At 36.9% G+C, this 26,780-nt stretch overlaps 1 protein-coding gene across 1 annotated transcript in view; it reads left to right on the top strand.

The window, feature by feature from the left end:
* TLK1 (tousled like kinase 1) overlaps window positions 1-26,780 on the top strand; it is a 93,487-nt gene that overhangs the window by 28,131 nt on the left and 38,576 nt on the right. Inside the window, exons 2-3 of the mRNA XM_080927146.1 lie at window positions 2,928-3,046; window positions 14,438-14,509. Of these exons, the coding sequence (XP_080783272.1) occupies window positions 2,928-3,046; window positions 14,438-14,509 (191 nt within the window). The remainder of the gene's footprint in view (window positions 1-2,927; window positions 3,047-14,437; window positions 14,510-26,780) is intronic.

Below are 26,780 nucleotides of genomic sequence, written 5' to 3'. Positions count from 1 at the left end.
ACATAAAGAAACCTTGTCTCAAATAAATAAACAAACAAACAAACAAACAGATGAAAATATATAATATACATGCACCCTCCTGGTACCTGAGTGCCATCAAGAAAGCAGCTGTTCAGTCCTGCACACATCTGTATGGGTATAGTTCTTAGCTCTACCTGTAATTGCAGAGGCGTTTTTCAGATAGTGTAGCAAGCTCAAAGGAAACTCATGTTTCAGAATCTCCTTAGTTATACAGCTGAAGAGCTTCTACTGACCTTTTGATTGATTCTGTACTGTAGTAACACATTGCAAACCTTCTAAAGTGCCACCCAGTAGAATGCTACACCAAGTAATGAATGATCTTCAGCTAAAGTTGCATGATGGATTTGTTATTGATAGTTAGCTCTGTGTATGTCAGTGAAAGTATATCAGGGTCAGGAGCACTGGCTGCTCTTGCAGAGGACCTGGGTTCAGTTCCCAGAACCTACATGATAACTTAGATACATCTGTAACTCTACTTCCTGGAGATATGAGACACTCTTCTTGCTTCCATAGGCATCTTCATGCATGTGGCACACATGCGTATGCTCAGTGCACACATGAAGTAAAAATAAATAAGATCCAAAAGTATAATTAATAATGGAAATGTAAAATCCCAGTGAAGCTCGTGGGCTTCAACATGGCCATTCTAACTGTAGGAGCTTATTACTCCTATCTATACTATCCGATAGTATAGATAGGATCTGGATGAGTGTTTGAGTGGACTAAACTAGCTGGATCATATTTTTACTCAAAAGCTTAAAACAAAGAGACTCATTTCAGATGTGTATTTATGAGTGAGTATACAAAAAAAATATTTTAGGAATAGGAAGCCCTAGTGATAAGTGAGATAATCTGTCCCCCAAAGAATCCATTCATTTAATCAGCAGACTTGTACTAAAACACTTTTCTCAGTGGCCATTATTTGAGTTCTGTCCATGAAGTTTGTGGAAACCTTTTCTCTTGTTATATAAATGTATACAAGATTTTGCCTGCTGGCCTACAGAAATTGAAATACTTAGGATTTTTTTGTTTTTTTTTTTTTTTTTAAAAGTTGTCAAATTTTTAACAGAGCTTCTCATGTACAGAGTGCTTACAGGACTGGCCTGAGTTGCAGAGGGACATGAGAGTTTGTACCGATTGAATGCTCTTAGCTGGCAAGGTTTTGAGGGAGCTAACAAATCTCTAGTGCTGTAGGTAGATTTTCCAGGCACTGCCAGTGTATTCTTAAATCAACTGTTCTGTGCCTGGACCTGTGCTGGGGCACTCACATAAGTTCCTTTAAAAAGTCTTTGAAAGTGTTAGAAATGTTAAAACGAGACATTTTTTAGTTGAATATTCCCTTCAGATGCATATATATGGGAAAGTTTATGTCCTAGAAGAAACTATGCATATGCAAGATCAGCAGGAACTAAAGCACCTTGTTATTGCATCTGGTCCTGGACCGAGTAGGACCTGTTGTCTTATCTTCCTAAGTGCCGTGTACATTGTTAGACCAGAAGAGAGGTGTGGAACACTCAGATTGCTTTAGAGACATTTTCTTCTAGTCTTTTGCTTCTCTTTTCATTTGAAATGTCTTTTGCACTAATCTTTAAAATTTTGATGAAACCCAATTCATTAATTAAAATTAATATATTTTACTGTAAACTATATAATATGAATTTCTCCCTTTTTTCACTGAGGATTGACCCTAAGGCCTATGAATGCTAGGAGAGTGCTCCCTTATAGTTCACTTAGGCTCAAAATTAAATGTGTTCTTCCCACCCCTTAATGCATTAGAACAGAGTTGACATCGCATAGGACTCTTTATTTTTCTTACGTTTTTGAGACGACGGGGTATGTAACTATAATAGTCTCCAGATGTAATTGTTGTCTTGGAGACATACTGCTGAGAATAAGTTCACTCTTTTTCTTTCTGCACTCTGGTTGGCTGATTCAACTCAGCTGTTCTGGCCCAAACACCTCTCCATGCTGACTGATTCAAACTGGCTTTTTTTTTTTTTTTTGTTTTTTGTTTTTTTTTTTTGTTTCTGACTGAATTACTCTGTTTCTAATTTGATGCAGTTTGTTCTAATCTGGTTTTTTCTCTGACTTCTTTTGTCTTTACCTGTAACCTGTCTCTAAGTCTGTGTGGTAAAACTGCGCCCTCTCCCTTCACCCCTTTCCTGCTGCTCTCTTAAGCCACCTCTTTTCTTGTGCTGCTTTTATGAGAGTCAGGTGTATTCTATCTCTGACTCATTCTATCAAATCTTTCTCTGATTTGTCATTTTGTCTGCCCCTCAATTAGATGTCACTTTTAAATATGCTGCTTCTTTCCACAAACTAACTTTGCCTTCATTGTTTGGGAATAAAGGTGTGTACTAAGGGCGTGTCTGTATTCCAGCTAGATCACATAGACCTAGAAGGTCTTTGAATGTGATCCCTTGCCAGAACAGCCATGTTGCTGGATTAAAATTCCTCTACATGTAAGTAACCCATGCTGGCTAGAGCTCTTTGTGTAGCCTGGGCTACTCTTGAACTCACGATCTTCCTGCCTTCACCTCCTTAGAGTTAGGTTTGTAAGTATGTGCTACACAGCTGGCTTGTATAGGACTTCTGTTAGTTCTACAGTAGCCAAGTGTTTTGTCGAACATCTCTTATGTATGTGTTACTGTGCATGCTTGCTTGTGTGTATGTGTACTGGACTGAGTGTACCTTGGGCTGTGTTTAAAAGTATAAATCTACTATAAGATATTAAATGGGGTGCACATTTTAAAGAGTTATAGTTTCTTAGTCTTTTTAGAGTGTTCACTAGTAAATTTTGTATTATAGTCTCACTATATGTTATATATATATGTATATATACACATACGTGTATGTGTGTGCACATACACATGTGTATGTGGTTTGTTTGTTTTTCCTGTTAATAGGTGCAATGGATGAGCTTCACAGTCTGGATCCAAGAAGGCAAGAATTATTGGAAGCGAGATTTACTGGAGTTGCTACTGGGAGTACCGGGAGTACTGGGAGTTGCAGTGTTGGAGCGAAAGTGAGTAAAATTTGATTCTCACTTAAAGTCCTTTCTTTGTGTTGAGTGGTCTAGAACATATTTGATTGGGCTATTGAGATGGTTTGGCCACCAGAGTTCAAGCCCCAGGGCTCATGTTGGAAGGAGAGAACCAAGTCTTATAGATTGTCTACTGACTACCATTAATATGTGGGTCTGCCCCACAACACAAAACACTAAAACTACAAAGTATCTCTTGTGCAGGAGCCCTATATACGTGCTTAATGGAAAACTATTACTTTCATGATTTTTGTATTGTATAGAAGTTAGTATTTAGAAACCTGATTTCTTTTTATTTGCTCTGCAGATCTCTATGTTAACAGTTGTGTTTGGTGATAGATATTATTACATGACCAAAAGGTCCTTGCCTATGCCTGTACATATGGAAAGAAGTGTGCCCTGCTCTACCTGTAGCAGTTTCCAAATGTGAGGTCCTACATGGAATTCTTTGTTTTGAACTGAGTTTTGAACAGAGAGAGAGGGGGGCCTAGTTTCCCACCAAGTTTGAATAGATTGAAGATCACTTGGCTGGACCCATGTGGGTTTCTGTGTGTTCTGTTGTGTTGATCTGTGTGTGTTAGTAGCATACTGTTATCTGTTACAGGTCTGTGGTATATATTCCAAATCAGATACTGTGACACCTCCAGCCTTGCTCCCCCCTCCACCCTCCCCAGGGAGTCTTTGGCTATTGTAACATTTCCTTTTCTCTGTGAAGAATGTACTTGATGTACTTGGCTTTTGATAGAGGATTGTGTTAAATCTATAGGTTGTGTTTTAATACAGCGTTTTTACAATATTATACTAGTCCTTGGACATCTTCTATTGTGACTCCAATTTGTCTATAATGTTCTAAGGTTTTTATTGTAATTTTTTTTCATTTCCTTGGTTAGGTATTTGTCTATCATTTGTCTATGTATCTCTCAATCTGCATGTATATATACATTTTAAATCTTACTATCCCATGCTATCCCATCATGAATTTCCTTCTGTGCTTATCTAGTTGTTTATTCACTGGTCATAAATGTGTGGGTTTGTCTCTGTACACTTAGTTCTTTGCTGAGCTATATTTTTGTCCTCAACACAATACCACACTTGAGTGTAGTTTGTGATACATTTTAAAACTGGAAGTGTGCTTTTGCCAACTCAGTTCTTGTTTAAGATTATTTTGGCTATCCAGAGTCTCTTTATTTCAGTCTGACTTTTAGAACTAGTGGGTCACCTTCTAAAAGAAACAAAACCAAACAAACAGGAAACAGCCAGAGTTTTAGTACAAGTCTTAGGTAAATGTTTAGTGTAAATAATTGAACCTTGGTAAGTTGTCTAGTCTATGGGACAAATATTTTTACATCTGTTTAGGTCTTTTTTTTTCTTTTAATAATTTTTTTTAGCTTTTGGTGTATAACTCTTTCATTTGTTTGAACTTCTGAGGTTTTCTTTCTCAAAATAGTATAAAGATACTGAGTTTTGTTTTGTTTATTTTCTCTTTTAATAGAATTTTCCTCTTCACTCATTTCAGGTGTTCATTGCTGTTGAATAAAAAGTACAAAGGAGTTTTGTGTGTGGCTCTTGTTGAACTTGAAGTACAACCTAGTTGAACTTACTTATTAGCTCTGCTAATTTTACTAAGTGTTGTCAAATCTCCTTCCTGGGATTGACATTCTTTACCATGGGTTCGGCCTATAGGAACAGGCTCAGTTGTCAGTTGTGAGTTGAGTCACTTTTATTGCTCAGTGTCGTTCTGCCCCTAGTTTCCTTGATTAAGCATTACCTCTACCCCATAGCTACCCTCTTAAGGAACGGAAGAGGAGTGAGCTATATCACATCATCACAGCTGCTGCTTCATTTTACTGTTGAATTATCCCCAAAGACCTGGAGAGTGTGCAATGTGTGCGAGTAGGATGCCATTTTCCTAGTTTATCTGATTGTATACTGCCCTTCTTAGAAACTCTTCAATGGTTTCACATAGTTCCCAAGTTTTGATTGCTGCCTTTTCTTGTGGCCCAATTTTATGCTTCTCCCTCCATTTTCCATCACACTTACACTTTCCTCTAGTCTCACAAGCTGGTTTCTTAAGCAGGCAGGGTTCCTGTCTTTTCTTTTAAACATGAAATTGACCTTGTTTCGTCCCATGACCCTTCTGTCATTAGACTCAGGCAGTGCAGTTTTAGACGAGACAGCATCTTGAGAGTGTTTCTGAGTATGTGATTGCCCAGATACAACGTTGGTGTACCCGAGCATACTTTATTATGTCACATTCTGGTTATTTACGTTCTACTAGACTACTGAAATGTTGAGGACTAAAAGACTTGCATATTTTGATTTGGGGGATGAAATAACTTAAGAGTTCAGAATAGGGCTGGAGATTACTCCTTGGTTAAAAGCGCTGGCCCTCTCCAAAGGGCCTGGGTTTGACTCCTAACACACAACAGTCTGTAATTTTAGTACTAAGGGCTCTGATGCCCTCTTCTATCTTCTGTGGGCAGGCATGCAAGTGCTGCACAGACATACATGCAGTCAAAACACATTTACATATTATAAAAAATAGAAATCAAAATAATATGCCTGATTTTAATCTGGTTTGGGGGAAAGTGGAAATTAAGTTTATTTATGATAATTTTATTTTGTGGTTTTCTTTTCCTTCCTTTCTACTGAATGTTAAAGCCTAGGGCCTTATACATGCTAGGCAAACACTCTGTCCTTGAACTGTATGCCCAGCCCCCCAAAATTGTTTGAGACTTGAATTTATCCTAGAAAGTATTAGGGAAAATATTTGAATTGCATCTGGAGTTAGCACAGAATCATACAGCCTTCTAACCCTGCTCATGTATTCTATTCTTGGTGGCCAGAGCTAGCAAGGTGTCTGGAAACAAAAATAGTGCTCGTGTTTGATTTACTAATATTCTTTACCTTCAAGCTGATGATATTAGATGAGAATAAAAGCCAAAGCTGTATATTTTATATGTGTATGTATGTAGGGAATCCAGGGACTTTTCCATGGTAGTCACACTATCTACATTTAAGCTGTCTGCCCAGCATCCTCAGCATACATTTTAAAGTACTCTGTGTAAGGTTTCATTTAATATTTCTGGTTTGCAGACAGAATTAAATACCTGCCTCAGATATCTTCTAATCATTCTAATAACAGCCAGAGCAGAATAGGCATAGCTGCCGACTTGTACATAGGCATATTTGGTTTTACCCATTTATCATCTAGTTCGTGGGAGTTAATAGGGCTTTGGAATATTTTGTAAATTAAACCCTCATTTCAAAAAATTCTGTTAAAATATGAAATGTTTTAACTAAATCCATTAGCCTGATGGATACCTTTTCTCTTCCTTTCTTTTCTTTTGTTGTTGTTTTGAGATAGGGTTTTTCTGTGTAGCCTTGGTTGTCTTAGAACTAGCTCTATAGACCAGGCTGATCTTGAATTTGGAGATCTACCTGCCTCTGCCTCCTGAGTGCTGGGATTAAAGACCTGTACCTCTTTGGGCAGCAGTTGATGGATATTTTGAGGTAGTATGTCAGTGAACTGACATCTAAGGAAATGGGAGCATATAGCAGGCTCTCCTTATTTTTGTAGGTGCAAATTGAAATCTAAGCTGCTGGATTTACTGTTTGGAATTAATTGAAAACTGAGAGCAATAATAGATGTAGCCGGCAGAGCTAAGAACAGTATATCAATGCCTGTTGAGACCGAGGGTGGGAACCAAAGCCAGTCCATTTTACAATTTTGTCCAGAACTAGTACTAGTCAAAATGCTGGTTAAATGCTAAGATGAAAAAGGCAGCTTGTTTGAATTGGTGATTTCTTTTTTTTTTTTTTTTATCCACTCCCCTTTTTTTTTTTGGCTAAACATTTTGAAGTGGTTTACATTTTATACCAGTTACTAGATTTTACTTACAGAAAAAGAGGCCAGTTTTAGCTGTCTTATGGAAGGGAAAAGGTTTTGTAAACTATGGGACAATTCACAGATTGGTTCTGAGGCTGAGAAGATGAGAAGTCAGGGCAACTGGCTACCTTGGCCGACAGAACTGTTTCCCCTCTGGTTGTGGTGTTCTTAAGGGAACACAGCCCATGAAGCAAAACCTTTCACCTCCACCCTGTGCTTATGTTATGCCACTCAGAGCCTAAGCACTAAGGCAGCAGGTCTCAATCTGTGGATCATCCCATGGCAAACCTTTGTTGTGTTTTCTCTTGTGTTTTTAACTATAGGCGTGGGTCAGGAGTGTGTATAAGAAGGAACTTCTTTAGATTGTCTAGTACATAGGCAGGTTAACTTATATTCCCACCAAAAATGTAAGGTAGCACAAAACAAAATAACCTCTGGTGCTTGACTATCAGAGTGGAGGTTGAGTACCTAAGATAGGAAGTGTTAATTGTGCTTTATGTAAGACTTACGTTTTGAGTTAAAATTTGGGACAGTGCTTTTTAGGAGTCAGTTTAGATTAGCATGGTTAGATGGGGGCCTCTATTGGTGACGTACAGCACTGCATTCAGTTCCTCCTCCACTCCTGCATTTTCATAGGATCTCTAGCTGCATTAGGGTAACTTTTGTACAGGGCCAAGTAGTTAATGTCATATGAATTCTTCCATAAATGCTTTACTTAACTCTGCCATGGCACTCAGGTAGCCATAGACCAAATGTCATTCAGTGGATGGCTGGTTACATTCCAGTGAGACTTTGTTAACATAGGTGGGGTTAGAGTTGATGTTTTAGTCTCCTGCAGATATTCCCAATAGGATTTTATGGAATAGGATGGTGGTCCTCTTTAATGTCTTATGACCTGATTTATGCTTACTAGCTTTTTGATTTTTTAAAATCTTCAGTATGAGTGTGTGCATAACTGTGCTGTGGCATGCATGTGGGAAAGCCAGAGGACAACTTTGGGAGTTGATCTCTCTTTTTGTCTAACAGGACTTAAAATGTGGAGGTGTTTAAATGAGGAAGCTAATTCTTAAAATTTAGTTCTAGTAGTTTCAGCTTTAAAAAACTGTACCTGCTAGTTATTATTCTTCCAAGTCTTGACAAAATTACCAGTGAAAGCCTTACAGAATTATGCATCTGTAGCTGTCATGGAAATGCAAATCAGAACTGTGATGGGATATTATCTTACCCTCATCAGAATGGCTATTGGCAAAATAGCAAAAACAACATGCAGGCAGTGATGGGAACAAAAAAAAAGTCTTAGTCACTGCCTGTGGGACTGCAAATTAGGATGGCCATTATGTAGAATCATAGGAGAGTCTTAAGAAAAACTAAGTCTATAGGATGGAGCTGTCTTGCTTCTAGAATATACCCAAAGGAAATTGAGTCAGTGTATCAGAGATAAAGAAAAATACAAAGTATTTTTCAAAGATAAACTTGAAATCTCAAGGCTGGAAAGATTGCTCAGTGGTTAAGAACCTTAGCTACTCTTCCAGAGGACCCAGGTTCAGTTTCTAGCTTGGGCATGGCAGTTCACAATCATGCGTAATTCTAGTTCAAAAAGATCTGACACCAGCTTCTGGCTTCCATGGGGACTGCACACACGGTACAAAACAAAGATGTACATTCACTACTCATCCACTTAAAATGAAAATAAATAAAACTTAAAAAGAAATGACAGTGGTTAAGAGAACTAGCTGCTTTTCCAAAGTACCTGGGTTGGGCTCCCAGCACACACATGGTGGCTCACAGCTGCCTGTAACTCTAGTGTCAGAGAATATGATGCTTCCTTCTGGACATTTTGGTGGACATACAATAAGCTGGCACACATATATACATAAAAAAAATAAGTAGGCATTTTAAAAGATAAACATTGGTCATTTGTGTTAAAACTGGCAGAACTAGAGGACACTGTTGGGTGAACTAAGCCAGATACAGAACAAGTATTCTGTACCCTCTGCTATGTGGAAGCAAGAGCTACTGCAGTATCTCAAAAGAGGATTACTAAAGGAAGGAAGGCGAGAGGGAAGAGAGAATGACGTTCTGGGAAGGACTTGCAGTCATCTCTTTTGTACTTTGTATGGAACTATGAGAAAGGAGCTGGAAGTAACAACTACCCTGATTTGACTGGCATGTGTTGAGTTATTGCATTGTGCATATAAATATGTTACGTTAAGTAAAAACAAAAATGTAAGTGTCTTAGGGATTATATTCGCACTAAAACCATGACCAAGAAGCAAGTTGAGGAGAAAATGGTTTATTCAATTTACACTTCCACATTGCTGTTTATCACCAAAGGAAGTCAGGACTGGAGCTCAAGCAGGTCAGGAAGCAGGAGCTGATGCAGAGGCCATGGAGGGATGTCACTTACTGGCTTCCTTCCCCTGGCTTGCTCAGCCTGCTTTCTTATAGAACCCAGGTCTACCAGCCCAGGGATGGCACCACCTACAGTGGGCTGGGCCCTCTCCCCTTGATCACTAAGTGAGAAAATACCTCACAGCTGGATCTCATGATAGGATTTCCTCAAGAGAGGCTCCTTTCTCTCTGGTAAATCCAGCTTGTGTCAAGTTGATACAAAACTAACCAGTACAGCAAGTAATTTTAAAAAGTCTCTTACAGAAAGAAGTTTCATTGGGGTTAGGAAAAGTAATTTTTTTAAACAGTGTACCCAAGTATATTTTTATTAAGATCAATTATGGAACAATAATGTACTTAAACTATCATATTATTTTAAATATTCTGTATAGAGAATAACATAATATAAACATAACATAAATAAACATTCTTCTATTTAGTAGCAGATGTATGGTTATTTAATAAAATCTTTTTTAAGACGTAGCTGCAATCTTAGTTTTTAAAACCAAAGAACGAAAGTATTAAGTAAACCATTTCATGGCACAGGGTACTGTTATCATATGGAAAAAATATGTATTAATTCTGACACAGGAGGTAAAGTTAAGAATATTTATGAAGAAACTGCTAGTTTTACTATCCAAGGAATCTCTATTAAGACTGTTGACATTCAAATAATTGACCTTAAATAGGAATGCCTAAAGCCAGATGCTGGGGTTTATATCTGTTATCCAGGTAACTCTCCATTATAATCAATATAGTGGTGAGGAGCCATTGAAATAAATAGCAGGGCTCAAAAGTTGTCCTCCCAGTACATAGAGAGAATGATCCATTATGTTTGCTTACACAGCTTACTTGGTTACATGACTCAACACAGCCATATTTCTACCACTCGTATTGGAATAAAGATTATACTCATGATTGTTACAGATGGAAATCACAAAGAATTGACAAATGAAGATACACTTGGTCATGCCTCTGTATATGTCATTCCAAAATTAGTAATATTTTTACTTAACAAATGAAAAGTAAAATTTTGAAAAGATACTCTGTACAAAATTATAAGATACTCAGAGTAAATCTGACAAGATACTTGACAATTTCACCAAGGACTGTAAAGTGCAGAAAAGAGGAATCAAAAACTGCCTGCGTCACTGAGAGCTGCAGTGTAGTCTTCCTCCTTCTTTTTATACTTTCCATCCTTGCCTGGATGAACTATTACTGATTGAGAGACTGACAACACTTGTAGAGGTCAGAAGATTGAACCCAGGTTGTCAGGCTTAGTGGCCGGTGTCTTTGCTCACTGAGAGACCTCTCCAGCTCTCAAGATTTTCTTCTTTCTTCTTGGTCTCAGATATTTTACTTTGTGCCTAGGTGTAATTTTTTTTTTTTTTTTTTTTTTTTTTGTTCCTTGCTTGAGGAGAAAGATTAGCCTATAAGACTGGGATATTCCTTCTTTTGTACCTCCTGCTCCTTGTCTCTCTTGTAACTAATTGCATGTGAGTTGGATGCTTACTAGCCCTCTGCACCCTCTGGTTATGCCTGTAGAGTGGAACTTTCGAGTTCTGGAGTTCAAATTTTCTCTTGTCTAGTTTTTATTTCTCTGCTGAAATTCCAGTTTGGCCATTTCTTACAAGTGTATTTCAAAACAGGACTGTAGCTACTTTGGTATCTTACTTGTTGATTACAGTATCTCCATCAGAAGAAGGGGTGTGTTCTGAAGAGTGTTGACTTTTTTTAAAAAATGGTTTTATTGCAGCTAGTTGACTTATCAGACAGCATAACTGTCATCACTGGTGCCCGGCCACTGGCATCACCGTCTGGACTTGTAGACTTGCCTTAGACACTAAGAGTTGGCTCTTAACACAGATCAGGTACTAGACAGAGGCACGGGTACAACTGACATGCAAAATTCTGAAGTGTTTCTTTGTGGTTCTTTATTTTCAACATAGTTCTCTTTATAGCTGCTGTGGTATCTAGAAATTATGTTTTCTATGCAGTAAAACGGCAGGTTTTGATCCAACTTGTAGTTGGTCTGGGCAGTTCTTAGGTCTAATTCAACTTCAGGACCATATTAATTTTTATTTGAATCTGAGAACTGAGACTTATCGCTCTTGAGGACAATGCACATAGTAAAGCTAGAATATCCCACAGTTGTTTATTTAGTCCTTATCAGTAAACAAATCTTCTGGCAAGTAGTTCCTGAGTGTTCAGTCAACAGTCATGTCTGAAAATCACGTTGACTGGATGTAAAATGGTGTGTTCATCATAGCTTTCCTTACATGTTTTCTTTTGGCATAAAGCACATAAAGCTCTGGAAAACGTCATGTTCTCAGTTGATATTCGTAGATAGGTATGTGGTATGTTTTTCCAGTCAGCTGTACATTAAAATATTTTCAGGGAATACTCGTTAATTTTTTAATTTTCTCCTTTGAGTAGTCTTTAAGTAATTCTTTTTACTCTGTTAAATCTCCAGCTTGTTAAACCTTTCATTTTTATTCAGCTCCTGAGGTAGCTCAGTGGGTAGTAGAGGTGCTTGTTGCCAAGCCCAACAACTGGGGTTCAGTTCCTGGAACCCACGTGATGTACAGAGAGAACTGACTCCTGCAGGTTGTCCCTGACCTCCATACATGAACTGGCACACACAGACACACAAACAAAACAAATAAAATTAATAAATACATTTTTATTGTGTTCCTTGTGATTTCAAAATGTCCTTGTGACCTTAGGGCTCTCTTAGAGCACCATTGGCTGTATATATTCTTTGTTCCTTACTGACACTATTTCTTAAGCTTCCCTGGGTTCTACCATGTTTTCATGTTTAGAAATCTTATTGTAGTGTTCTTTCTTATTATAAACCATTTTTGTAATGCTGTGTCTCAATTTGAAATAGTAGGTTACAGTTGTCACCTTTTTTCAGGGTATTTCTGGCACTTTTGTTAGCTTGGGCTTTTATTGTACTTTTGTTGTTCTTGTAGTAACTTTGTAAATTTGGACCATTTTGTTTGTTTTTTGAGAAATCAGATGGCTGAATCAGTAAGGAGGTTCAGCGTGGCCTTTTCCACAGTTTTTCCCCTTGGCTGTTGGTTTTAGATCCACATCAAAACTGAGGTGTTTTTCATTTCTTTTTGAGATTTGTAAGTTGTGCCTTCAGAACATTGTGTGTGTTTATACATGTGTGTTCATGTTTGTGGAGGCCAGAGAATGATGTCTTCCTCCATTGCTACACACCTTTGAACATTTTTATTTGAGTATATGTCTGGGTGTTTTGCCTGCATGTATGTCTGCTCACCACTTGCATGTCTAGTTCCCGAAAGGACTGGAAAATGAGTCAGATTCTAGATTTACAGATGGTTTTCAGTTACTATATGGATGTTGGAAATTAAACCTGGGTCTTCTGGATGAGCAGCCTGTGCTCTTAATGGCTGAATCATCTCTTCAGCCCACCTATGTTTTCAGACCGGGTCTCACTGGAGCTCCTTTGTTTGGATAGACTGGTTGGCCTTGCAAGGGCTGCTCTTGTTTCTGTCTCGGGAGTGTTGAGACTATGGATATATGGTGCCACTGTGTCTGTATTTTATGTAGGTGTTGGGGTTTGAACTCAGGTTCCCATGCACAGCAAGTAGTTTACCAACCAAGCCATGTCTCCAGCCCTCTTCTAACCTTTTATCTAGATATTTCTTTTTCTTTATTACTAATTACTATTGTGCTCCTTTTAATTTCACACCTGGTAGTATACTTTCTCTGTTGTGGACAGGTCTTCCTATAAGATGACTGTCCCAACCTATTAGCCTTTATTTTGGATGCACTTCTTGTACTTAATGATTATTTCAAGGGAGGCAAAAAAAAGTCTCTGGGCTATGACTTTGTCCTTAAATAGTCTGCTTGTTTAATGAGTGAGTTTTGGGGTTTGGTATCCTGTTTTCATTCTGTAAACGGCCATTTTTTTCCTGTTGTGTTCTCTACAGGCCTTGTGGTTGCTTGTTTGTATATTGTCCCTTCCTGCTGTTTTGGGGGAAAATTTGTGGAAATTCCTGTCACCTGGCTTAATTTTATTTGTCTGCAGATATTTGTTTAGTTTTGTTCATGTCTTCATGGGACTTTATAGATGGTCCAAAACTTCTCCACCGTCTGCATTACTCCAGAATCAGAATTTCTAGTTTGACAAATTTGCTCAATTTTAACTTTGTCTCAATACTCCTTGAGTTGTAATTATGTCAGCTGCTGGTTCATGTTGATAGTCATACGGTGTATAGTCTTACCGTGTTCATAAAATGCAGTGGCTCACAGTTGTTACCACACATGTATCTACAAACAATTGGCCAGTTTGTAACTTGACAGTAGGAATTGTAGCCACTCTTACAAATGATGGAGGAATCTGGAGATATTATTTGGTTTGGGTTTGTGCAGCAACTTATCGTCAGCTGGTCAAACATTCATTCCTGTAAGGATGAATCCAAGAAGCTGATACTGCTGTACGAGTCACAAAATTCTCAGTGTTGCTGATTGGAAGGAGAAGAGACACCAGCCTCCTAGCAGAGCTTGTGTCTGTTTGTTACTGCTCAAAAATACATTGTCCAGACTTTGGAGAAACTTTGAGAATAGCAGTTAAGGTTGTCAAAGTAGTCAAGAGTTTCTTAATTAAGTCAAAATACCTCCCCCCAAAGGCAGTTTGTTTTTACAAGGAAAGAAAGAATGAGACACGGAATATGATTCTTAGGATGACGGAGGCACATGGATGATGCCCTACATTGGCTGGTGTGAGAGAGACACAGAATGTGATTACGATTGAGGCACATGGTGATGCTCTCCTTACATTGGCTGGGAACTTTAGTGATCCTGTTGCCCAGCCATAGCTCAGTTCTTTTGCTTTTAAATTGATTTTTTTTTTTTTGAAATCATCAATACAAGTAAGATTCTGGATTTTGGTAGCTTGACAAATCATTTGTAGATTGAGAACCTGTTACCTTGCTTGCTTAGCTTCCTCAATTAAAGAAATCATACTTGATTTTCATAAAAGTAAAGATTGGTTTTATATCTTGTTTTACGTTTCTTGAAAACCACTCCTAATTTTCACCTTTAAAAATCTTTCACAGGCTTCAACAAATAATGAAAGTTCTAATCACAGTTTTGGAAGCTTAGGATCTCTAAGTGACAAAGAATCAGAGGTAAGTAATTTCAGTTTACATGTGATGCTGGGAAAGTGAGAGCTCAGACTGTCTCTTCCCTCCCCCCTCCCAACCTTGGTACCGAAGGTTATTGTTTTCAAGTTTTCTTTTAGTATTTTTTATGTAGTGTTTTTCCCCCTCTGGGGTGGTGGTGGTAGGGAGTGGAGGTGGCCTTAATGAAGCACAACATTGGAATTAAGGATTATATTTGCCATTAGAATATAGTTTTTTTAAATTTTATAGCTTAATTTACATGTGAATAATAATATAAAGGTGTTATCAATGGAAGAACAGCCAGCCATTTATGGTTTTATAAGATGAATGTGGGTTTTGAAGTGTGCTGCATTTCATAGTTTTTAAATTATTTAGTATTTCCCATCTTAGTTTGATCTTTATAAGGATTTGTGTACTTTGCTAGTTATAAAAATCTTTCTTCTTTGTAAAATTTCTTGTGGAATCAAGCTGGTGGTTTTCGTTTTGCATATTTTTTTAAAAAATGTGATAAATTCCTCTTGCTAGCACCCATTTACTGACCTCACCAAGAAAATAGGTGGTATTTGTAAGTGGACATTTGGGTCCATAGAATGGTTCATTCCGTGCATGATATATACTTGATGGCGTCTTCTGAAAGCGGTGGACACAAATGTATTTGGGTTCAGCATTCTTGTTTTGATAAAGTGACTTTTTGTCAGTCTAGCCTTTTCTCTCCTCGGGTTCTGTCCATTAATTTTAACCAATTTATGTGTGTATGTATGCGTGCATGTATATGTTTGTGTTTTCCCTGTCAAGGTAACAAGTTTGTACTGGGTTCCTTTAGTCTTTTTCTGCCAATAGATTGTTAACATTTAGGAATTCTTACTGCATTTGGCTTCCTGTTGAATGGAGAGAGAAACTCAAAGGCGGCTTGTTTTGAGCTGTGTGTTGAGAGTTAGAGACCTGTAGGCAGGCAGCTCTGTGCAGATGCAGGCTCCCTCCACTCCAGAGGAGTGTGGCCTAGGTTCTCACTCATCAGGCTTTCCCTTCCGCAGAGACAACTGGCAGGCAGCTGAAAGGACTGTGCAAGTGACGGGACTTTATCTGCAGTAGGTTCCCTTGAGGTAAGCGGTAGCTGCCCTGTAGCATCAGCTCACAGTGAGGTTTGCAGATGAGCACCTGTGTACTGAGACCTTTAAAACAGCTTAGTTTTCAACCAAGTGGAGTTAAAAACAAAACAACTTATCAAGAATATTTTTAGTTTATTTCTTCTGGACTTTGGAATATTCTTGATGTTTTTCATAGATGAGTATACTCAGCAATTTCACATGTTCTTTCATAATCTTGTGTTATGAAGAGCAATAAAGTAACGTTAGATGTTTTTCTTTCTGTTACATGTTGTTTTTTTAAACAGCAAAGTATAGTAAAAGTTAGGTTCCCTACATAAGATCTTCATAGGGGATAAAATGTATGTTTTCTTAGTTACCAATATTCACAATGTAGGTTGTAGATCAAATATTTGGATTCTTTTAGAGGAATCAATCTAATAATAAAAAATTCCTTTAAAGAACTCTATGGCTGCCAGGCAGTGGTGATGCACACCCTTTAATCTTAGTGCCCGTGACCATAGGCAGGTGGGTCTCCGTGAGTGTGAAGCCAGTGTGGTCTATAGAGAGAGTTCCAGGATAGCCAGAGCTACACAGAGAAACCCTGTCTCAGGAAGACAAAAATAAACAAATAAACAAATGAACAACCATCCATGACATATTTTTAGATGGATTTTAACTAGCCATATTACTTGTACATAGATTGATTTGTATAGACATTTTTGACACTTGGGGCAGTATTAGGAAATCCTGAAAAAAAATCATTTGGCTTTTGCTGTCCTGTATTCAGTATGTAGGATTTTTACAAATTGTTAGTTAAGCCGAGTGGAACAGTATTTTGACATTTTTTCAAATTATACATATTTCCTAATATTCAAAGAAGTGACTTTCATTATTTTGTGTCAGAAGTTGCTTATCTGGAAAATGAATCTTAGGTTTTATCTCTGTAGTAGAAACCTTAATTAATGAGTTTCTTTGAGAAAATAATTTTATACATACCGGATATGAATGTTTCTAGATTATGACTTAGGGCATTGGGGAGTAAGTGGTTGTGAGGTAGAAGTATCTCTGGCACTAAATACACTGAGGTGTATAATCTAGGTAGTATTCATTGTTTCCTGACATGACTTAAATTCTGTTTTTTTTTTTTTTTTTTTTTTTTTTTTTTTTTGCAATCTGTTTCCTGAGTTATTTTTGGGATTGAAACAGCCTTGAAAATTCTAGCACCCTAATCCATTTTAAAAATAATGGTGTTTTGTTTCTGTAAGCAGGCAGTACTGAAAGGTTTGTTTATGTCTTTTCATTAGCTGCCTTCACCTACCCACACCCTAACCTCAATCATTTTAGCTTTTCTTCTTGGCATTTACTTACAAATTAGAGTAGAAATATGTGCATACCATCTTTGGTTCACTTGAGCATTATCTATGTGCTCTTTAGTACTTAGAGTTTTCACTCATTCTTTTCCCGGTAGTTTTCTGTTCACATACTCAGAATCATAATTTCTTCTATATTCTTACTATTAAAACTGAAAAGTACCTTATATTCAGTATTCAGTTAAATGAATTTAATTTATACTTTTATTTTAGTTCATCTGTATAATATGAGTTAGTTTTAGATACAGGATTACAGAATAAAAACCTTTTGTGAGGGTTGGAAAGTTGTCACATCGGTAAAATGCACTGTGCAAAAACAAGGAATTTGAATTCTTAGTTCCCACAGAAAAAACTGAGTGTGCTCAAGGGAATAGAGAGATGATCACTGGAGTTTGTTGACCAAGCAGTGGCTTCCAGGTTCAGTGAGAGACTATTTCAAGAATAAGGAAGACAGCTGACATGACTTCTGAACTGTCTACATCCTTGTACCCCCTTCTTTTTCCAGAGCCTTAGCAGTTACTAGCAGCTACTGTGACTGTCACTTTTCAGGGCGTGCTTTTCAAACTCCAATGTGCAGTGAATCCCGGCAGTAGTTCGGTAGCATTTGGGTTTTGTTTTTTAAGCTCTACATCCCACTAGACTCAAAAAGAAGAATTAATAGAATTTGATGTTATTAAGAAAAAGAAGAGGAGCTGTAGAGATGGCTCAGTGATTAAGATCACTGACTGCTCTTCCAGAGGTCCTGAGTTCAAATCCCAGCAACCACATGGTAGCTTACAACCATCTGTAAATAAGATCTGATGCCTTCTTCTGGTGTGTCTTAAGACAGCTACAATGTACTTATTAATATAATAAATCTTTTTAAAAAAGAAAAAGAAGGAAAGTGAAGGAGTCTGGGATGATTTAAAGTATCTTACCTTTCAGATAGGCAAGGCAGAAGGAAGCAAATAGATGGTGATAAGTTGAATTCTGTCTGGGCAATCTTGAGTTTGTCAGGGGTGGACAAGTGAGATGGTACTGCAGGTAATAGAAGACTAGACCCAGAAGTCTCTGGCATGGGTGTTAATAAAGATAACCACATCTTAAAGTGCAGTCTTAGGGCTCCTGTGGTTCCTGAAACATGCTTCAGGGAGTTTTTATATTTTTGCTATCACATTCCTTTCTTTTTCCTATTTAGAGAATTTCCAGACTTTGACACATGGTGCTGTCACACTGGTGATTTATATACTTGTATGTCGTCGTGTGACAAAGATCTTGAAGTAATAATTACTGATATTTGTAACTCACCCAAATGGGTTTGGGTTTCATTAGCTGTTGTCTTATTACTGTGGTAGAATACCTGACAAAAAGAGCTTAAAGAAAGAAGGGTTTTGCCTCCACCTCCACATCTTAGGGTTTGACCTGTCAGGGTCCTGGGGGATGAAGAAAATGATAACATTGGGATTGGGTGGGCTGTGTGCTTCAATGAAAATGTACCAGCATCAGCCAAGAAACTCAGTGCATTTGTTTTATACATCTGAGTGGAAGAGGTCGGTCTATTGTTTATGACCAGAGAGAAGGTGGAGCTATTGTATACACCTAAAGAGGCAAATTTAGCTAATCTTGGCAGGGGTCTTAGGCTCAAGCTGTATCACATCTCTTGTGCACATACCATCAGCATCTGCACATGGATCAGGGCATGGCTGTGCTCATGTCAACAGCACACATTATTCAAATGTGGGGCTGTCCTTGGTTATCTGTATTCATTTCCGTAAAGGTGGGAGGGGCATGCTCAGTAATCTCCTAGGATGGTGATCTTCTCCCCCGACCCCTGAACCTTCTCCCCAGATTCCCCTTGGAGTAATTTTTGAAAGTTCTGATTGATTTCTTCACGTTCTAAAAGCTTGGAAATAATTGTGTTCTAGGCATTTATTTAGCAACTAAACAAAAAGTTGTTAAATACTACCATATATATATGGGGGGATGATTGGTTTACTGTTCTGTTCTCAGGCAGAAAAATCTTCCAAGCTGACTGAATACAAAAAAGTGAGATTGTTTTAATTGAAAGTTCATTTTAGTATAATGAATGATATATTCTAGTAGATGATCAGTAGAAGTTTCTTGAAGTAAACGTCCCTGCCAACCCATCTCCTCCATGAAGAAACTTTATCCCTCTTTGTCAACAAATCCATGCCTTTCATCTCAGCTGCTCACTCAGATGCAGTGTGTTAAGTTTATCTAAACAGTTCATTTTCAGACTTGGAGCTCAAGATTGACTTCTACAGCTCTTCTGTATTGTTAAGAACTCCAACAAACTTTTTAAATGCTGTTTACCAGTATTTACCACTTTAGAAATTTAAAATAAAATGTAGAACCATTTAAATTAAATGTAGGTTTAAATACATAACCTATAAATCATCAGTAAAAAAAAAAAATCATCCTGTCTTTACACAGCCTCTGAAGTGTTCCTTGTAAAAAAATCAGTGAGTGAGTGAAAGCTTAGTATGCTGGCAAATAAAATAGTTCTTACACGCTTAGACCAGAGCAGGGCTTGTGAGGCTTAATTTTACACTGGATAATGTGGGGGAGGCAGAGGAGACTGTCCTATATAATCAGTGAGGGTATTTAATAAAGTCTCCAGCTCTTTTGCACTGTGGTAGCCAGATTGCCTTCAAGTATTGCCAAATGCTGTCTGATAGTATGAAGGAAATGCCTTTCACTAAAAGAGCAGAGAAAATTTAAAGTATATTAACCATGGAGGTGAATTATAACTATCTAAAATTTAAATCACAAAATGTACAAACATGCTCACAAAATGCCACTTGACTATAGTCACACACATGGTAAGTTAATGGTAGAAATTCTAATTCAAAAGCCTGTCTCATTGTAAAATGATGTCTCAACTATAGTAGTGTGGGGAGCTCTATCTTGATAATTAAGGTAGTATGAAGCTTACTAGATAATCACCCTAATTAGTCTTCTGAAAATTAATTTGGAGTACAGAGTCTTTAGGTTGACGATGACTTATAGCAGTTGTCAGTTATGCCAGCCCATGGAAGGTCTGCAGTAATAGCACTCACAGGTGTTAATTTCACACATGATGCTTAGATTGTAAGGTCTCTGTGCTCAAGCTAATATTTGCTGAGAATTTTGTTTTCAGTGTTTTCTTCTTTAGCAGAGTTTAAAAGATACTAAAATGATGCATTTTATGGCAACAAAATATGGGAAATATTTTACTAGTGGTCCTTTATTTCTAATGTTCTAAAATAACCAAGTAACCATGACAACCTACTGCCCAGTGAACTTGTATAGCCAATTAGTTTTCCGCTATATGGCACAATTTTGGGTCTTAATTGTACTAGAAGATTATAAGAAGTAGTAGTATTATTTTATGTGTATGGGTGCTTTGCCGGGATGTATTCTGTGCACTAAAGGCGTGCATGCTACTGGGAGAGGCCAGAAGAAAGAGGGTATTGGATACCACGAAACTGGAATTCCTGATGGTTGTTAGCCACCGTGTGACTGTTGTGTTCTCTACAAGAGCAGCTCATACTTTTAATTGTTAAACCATTTCTTTAGCCTAGGAATAATCTTAATTTTAGAGACTATGAAATGCGTATTACACTGGAAATTCATAATTTATTATTACTTTAGATAGATAGGCTTGTTCCAATGATACATCAAAACCACTTCTAGAGTTTTTAAGGCATTAGTTATATTTGAAAAGTAGACTATTTAGAAATAAAAACTTTAAATTATTGAAAATCATTGCCAATAGATATGATAGAACTGTTAAACTAATCTTTACACACACACACATACACATGCTTGTGCACATGTGAGAAATAAAACGTACTGTTATAAAGAGTGTGTGTGTGTGTGTGTGTGTGTGTAAGGGGGAGGATTCTTTACTACTGAGCTATACACTTATTCTACAATAGTGCTAATTATTGTGTATAGATCTTGAATCTTGAAATGTGGTATTTTCATATATTAATATTAAGTATAGACTGATAGCCATTAAAGTTAAATTTTGGAATGTAAATATTCTACATTTGGTCTCTGTCAAATGCTGAGAAGCAATTCATATTCCTTGACACCACGTTTACACCTAAAATTACTAGAGACAGTTGGATGGTTCACTGATTAAGAAGAGGTTCCAGGTTCAGTTCCCAGTACCCATATGGTAGCTCACATCATCAGTAACTCCAGTTCCCAAGGATCTAACCCTTTCTTCTTGCCTCTACATGCACATGCATGATGCATGCATGAAATCATTCAGAAAGTAAATATATAAAGCAAGCAAACAAACCAAAAACCTTTCTAGAGAAATAATGTGTCATAATATGTGTATGTAGAACTAGGAATTTGTGTTTGAGGTATTGACTGTAGTGTGTGTATACAAGACAGTTAACATTTCCTGTGTATCACAATGGGATATAAATTGAAACCACTATTCTAAATTTTGCTTTTGTAATTATTTTAATAATGCCAAGACTGCAGGGTAAATTAACTCAAGTTATTGCTTCCCAAACCCCACCCAACCCATTTATCACAACTGCCCTTTATGTCTGTTTGGTTTTGATTTTTGTGGCTTGATAGCTGTTAAGATAATTTGAGTAAGGAGAAAGTTCAACAAGATTCTAATTTCATAGTGCATTCTACTTAGCAGTTTTAAAAGGAAAGCCGAGAAAAGATAACGTGAATAAACAGTTATGATGCATAACAAAAAGAAAATGGCACACTAAATTATCAAATTACTCTTCACTAAATTGAGAACTTAGTATGTTCTTTTTAACATATGGAGATTCAGTATTAAGTGATCCAAGTAAAAAGCTTAGGTTAGAATTTAGAATGGAGGATGGCATGTGACATTTCAGTATTAGACTTTGTTTCAGTGGCTGTGGGTGCTGGGCATGTATGATGACAGTGAAATGGGCAGGCTTTAACGAAAAGGAACTATCTGTATTTGAGGTGAGTGGTTGCCCACTTCTTCCTGCTGCTCTCCACTTTAATATGATACTAGCGTGTAAAAAGAGCAGTACATCATAAAAACACACTCCAAGTTGCTAGTGTGTGTGTTTATTTAGAACAGCAAGAAAAGCTTATTTGATTAGATTTCAAGATAATTCCATATATAAACTTCTACAGTAGATTTTGGAGTTAGCAGTATAACAGATTTCCTTTGAGGGGGGTCAAAGTTTCATGCAAAGATTTCTGGATAATAGTTCATATTAAAGTTTTGTCTCCTTCAGGGATGGGCTATTCAAATTCCAAGTCGTTAGTAGCTGAATTAGAATGTTCATATTTTCATAATAAGTTTTTACAAATGTATAATAAATAAAATACAAGAAAGCAAGAAAAAAGTTCACAACAGGATTTGCTATATTCTAATCTAGTTCTTAAAAGTTTAGAGAAAACAGGATAGCTTTTTAATTTTATTATTTAGCATGTATGTATATTTTGTTTGCATGTATGTCTGTCTGTACACCACAGACATGTGAACCTGATGCCTGCAAAGGTTTGAAGAGCTTATAAGATGTCCTGGACCTGGAGTTACAGATAGTTGTGAACCTCTTTGGAGATACCAGGAATTGAACCCTGGTCCTCTGAGAGAGCAGCCAGAGCTCTTAACAACTTAGCCATTTCTATCCTGAAAACTGAGAACCATCTTACATGTTTGACATTCTAGGGTGAGGCAGCATTAGGATCCATGTGTTGATATATGCCATTAAGTAACAAAGATATTTCTTGGTTATTATGCTGTCTCAATGGAGTTTAACAAATTCTGTCCAAAAATGTGGTTAGTCATTGAACAGTGGGATAGGCTGGATGACTTTAGTGATTAAGAGCCCTTTTTGCTCTCATAGAGGACCCACGTTTAGTTTCTAGTATATGTGCAGTAGTTTACAATGATCTAAAATTCAAGTTCTAGGGAATCTAATTTAATTCTGTGACTTCTGAAGGTAACAGGTATGTACATGCTACACATACATACATGCAACCCAAATACCCATATACATAAAACTAATATTTAAAACACTATTAAAATATAAAAATAAAATATGAAATACTATTCTTAACAGTTGTAGGCAAAAGTCCTGACATCAGTTCACATTATAATAACCCTCTTGAATCTGGTGTGTGGATATGAAACTTTCAGACAGGCAATGAATTGTACTTTTCAAGTCAGTCATTGACTTGATGAATTATTTTACCAAGATAATCAATATTAGTATAACTTTTGTGTGTTTTAAAGTGTTAAGGTCTTTAAAAAATTTAATTGGAGAGAAATTAATGTTGCTTTGTTAGCTATAGTGACTTTGTTAAGATTTTATCTGATGTGTGCCGCCTGTTTAGTTAGGCTTCGCTAAAAGAGCGAACTGTATTGTCAACCTCCTTTCTGTTGATGTGCTGTGTCTTCATACTCTGTAATTTCTTGTTTAGTGTATTTGTGTTGGTAATTTTTAGGGTCTCTCATCTGAGGCTTATAGAGATAAGATCCATATGATTTGTGCCCTTAATTTTGCCACAGCACTGGCATTCTTTTTCTTACCTTAAACTGATTTGCACTAAAGAAAGGCAATTTCACCTTTATTATAAGCCAAGAAGCACATGATTAGCTTATAAAACCTTAGTTTGGTAAACACTAACCTAAGTCTCAAATGAAAGTATAGCATTTATTAATTGTATCACCTCTAGAGTGCTTTAAAATTTGCCTTTGTTTTTCAAACAAATCTTCAAGTGCTAGAAAATACTATGTAAGTTTGTACTCTATCAAGTCAAATAAATGTCTTAGAACATTAAATGTCAGAGTGGCATGTTTCAAACCAGGCATTTGTAAAGCTAAATTGTTTCATGTGTACTAGTATTTCCTTCATTTTCTCCTAGCCACTGTTCTACTGTAGGTTGGAATTCTTGGGCTTTTAATACTCATGTAAATACCTCACTCTAAAACAACTTTAACTCTACCTTCTGTCAATCCTTACTGAGATTAGCTATAGTGGGTTAGTTGAAAAAGGCAGAGAAGGAAAGAGAAATAGCAGTCTGTTAAGCAAAGGCAATAATAAACTTGAAAAGTTGTATAGAAAGTGTTTGATCTATGAAAAATTTACATGTTATATAAATATACAGGCTGTGTCATTGATGTCTTTGGATTGCTTCAAGGAAACCATTGAGTGTGATGAGTAGTTTTTATATCATAATATGCTTCTTCAAAGGAGCACTAATAGAGCCAGCACATTAAAATAAGATGCTGTGTTTGCAGGTGTGGGTAGCAGTGGCATAAGATGTACCTCTGTAGCTAGAACTTTAGCTTAGCTATCTTCTCCTTCAACCATTTCCAAGTCCTCTTCTTCCTCAGGCATTTGTGGAACAGTTGGAAAATTGCAGGTAGTATTCTGAACTTTGGCAGTGGTGAGCCACTACAGTGATTAAATATGTTGTGAGTTTCTGTTCATTTTCCTCCCAAATTCTAAATCCTCCAACAGTCCTGTGTACAAATGAATGACTCAGAATTGGCAGTGGTAGCCCTCATTGAGGATTTTTATTTTGTTTAATATTAATGTTGCTCAGATTATTTAAACCCAGTTGTTCTATGTACATTTGCATTAGGTTGCTGTTGGCCTAAACTGGGTTCTGTAGGAGGGAGAGAGTATATGTTAAGTGTGTCCATAAAAAGAAAATATTTTACACATCCTGTAAATTACTTGTAAGCTTATGAGGGTTACTATTGAGAAGCTACTGATTCTTTTACATTGTGACACATAACTAAAGATTTGAAACAAAGTGCATGGACATATGAGATAAATTAATAGTGAAGTTGTTGACATAAAACAATTGACTGATGTGTACTGATATCATTGTGTGCAAAGTATACTGCAGGTGCTGTGTCCCAAGTGTGTTCCTTATCCAGTCCCCACATTCCTACAGTGCTGACAGTAAATGGATTTCTGATATAACACAACAGTGATTATACTCTCAGTACATAGTGGATCAAGGGTTTATTAGTCTGTTCAGAAATTCATGGTACCTGCCTTATTAAAATACTACATTTCATATGACTCCAAGTATGTACACAAAGTGAAAGGTTCTCACAAAGGAAACATGTTAGGACATCCCAGGAGAGCAGATCTGGCTTCAGTAGCAACATTCAACTTGACAAGCTAACCTATGTGTATTGTGGCTTCACGGTCTGTCTTTCACTCACTTTATACAGTCCTTCTGGACTCCACTTGTTTCCGTCTCTTGTACTTTATAGTTTAAAATTATTTAGACTTGGTTTTTTCATCCTTGCCATTTTTCAAACTGGCAGCTCATTTAAGATAAACCTCTTGCTTTCCTACCTTACTGTAATGAAGACATACATCCCTATTCTGCCTCCTGTAGGTGAGCTGACCCTTTCCTCAAAGGTGTAGTTCATTTCCCTACTGAGAAATTGTGTTGGTTGGAAGAAAAAAAACCTTCACTAAGTACTACTTTATGTTTTTTAAAAAAGACATTGAGTATTCTAAGATGCTTATCAAGTAAAGTGTGTAATGAATTTTTTCCCAAATATGGTTGCAAATTTGTACACAATATACCATAGTCTCACTCCAGCCCTCTTGTGATAGCCAGAATGTTAGCATTTTAATGGTTTGCACTAAAATATCTGTTTTCTCCCAATGAAATGTAGCATTCTCAGCCTATCCAAATGGGCATTCCTTGGGGTGAAGCATTTAGAACATGGTTTCTTCTAAATAAAAACTGCTGATTCTACTATTGCTTTTTATGATTTTTGTTGCTATGGTTTAGTCAAAATTTAAAGATAGAATTCAAATAGGACCTTGGTGTGCTTTAAACTTAGTGTGGGGTTTGAAAAATTGTTATTTCTTGGGTGGTGGATTTATTTGTTGTTAGGCTGGGTGAGGTAGAACACACCTTTCATCCCAACACTCATGAAGACAGAGGCAGCTGTGGGTTGTAAGTTCAATGCCAGCCTGGTCTACCTACATAGCAAGTTCCAGGCTAACTAAGGTTATATATACATTTGTTGGAATATGAATGAATTATTACTGAGGGACTTTTTATTTTAATACATGATTAGGACTCTTCATAAAAATGTTAACAAAATGTTTAGTTTGTTGTAATATTTTACAAGTAGATTGACAGGATTTCCTTAAAAAAAATCTATGGTTCATAAAATGAAAAACTTAACAAGCAATGTATGATGGTTAAATACACAGTGATGTTTTGAAATACCTGTAGTTAATCAACATTCATTTAGATATTGATCCAAGGCATGTAGCATGTTAAATAGAGAGAATTTAAAGAACATTGGGGGTTTGGGGTTGTACAAAACTAAATTTCCTTTGGGTCTTGCTGTATAGCACTAGTAGTACAAACCATGAACCAGTTGTTAGTCTTTTAATCTGTAAGGTAATGCAGGTCTTTAATCTCAGCACTCGAGAGATAGAGAAACCAGTAGCTATCTACCTGGGTTACATTACATAGCAAGACTGTCCTCCACCCCCAAATGTAATCTGCGACTTTACTATAATTGTTCTTGAATAGTAATTGCCAGACATTCAGGTCAATGGTCTCTTAGTTTGGGTTAAATATGTCAGTTTTTGTCTGTCCTTATTTTTTCATTGAAATTTACTTTTTATAGAAAACAGGGAAAAGTTAATTTTCCTTTCTTCCGACTTAAGAATATTAAGGTCTGATTCTTAGATTTCTCATTTTTCTTTAAGCCAAATTCTATAAATGTAAATTTCAGTTATATCTTCTAAATAAATTGCATGTCAGTGATTGAATTTGCATCCTGTAGGCACCATTGAATGCTTTTATATGGCCTCAAAA

The sequence above is a fragment of the Micromys minutus genome (genome assembly GCF_963924665.1).
Source record: "Micromys minutus genome assembly, chromosome: 13".
Taxonomy (NCBI): Eukaryota; Metazoa; Chordata; class Mammalia; order Rodentia; family Muridae; genus Micromys; species Micromys minutus.
Note: the sequence above shows the minus strand (reverse complement) of the source record. Positions and strands in the feature narration are given on the sequence as shown.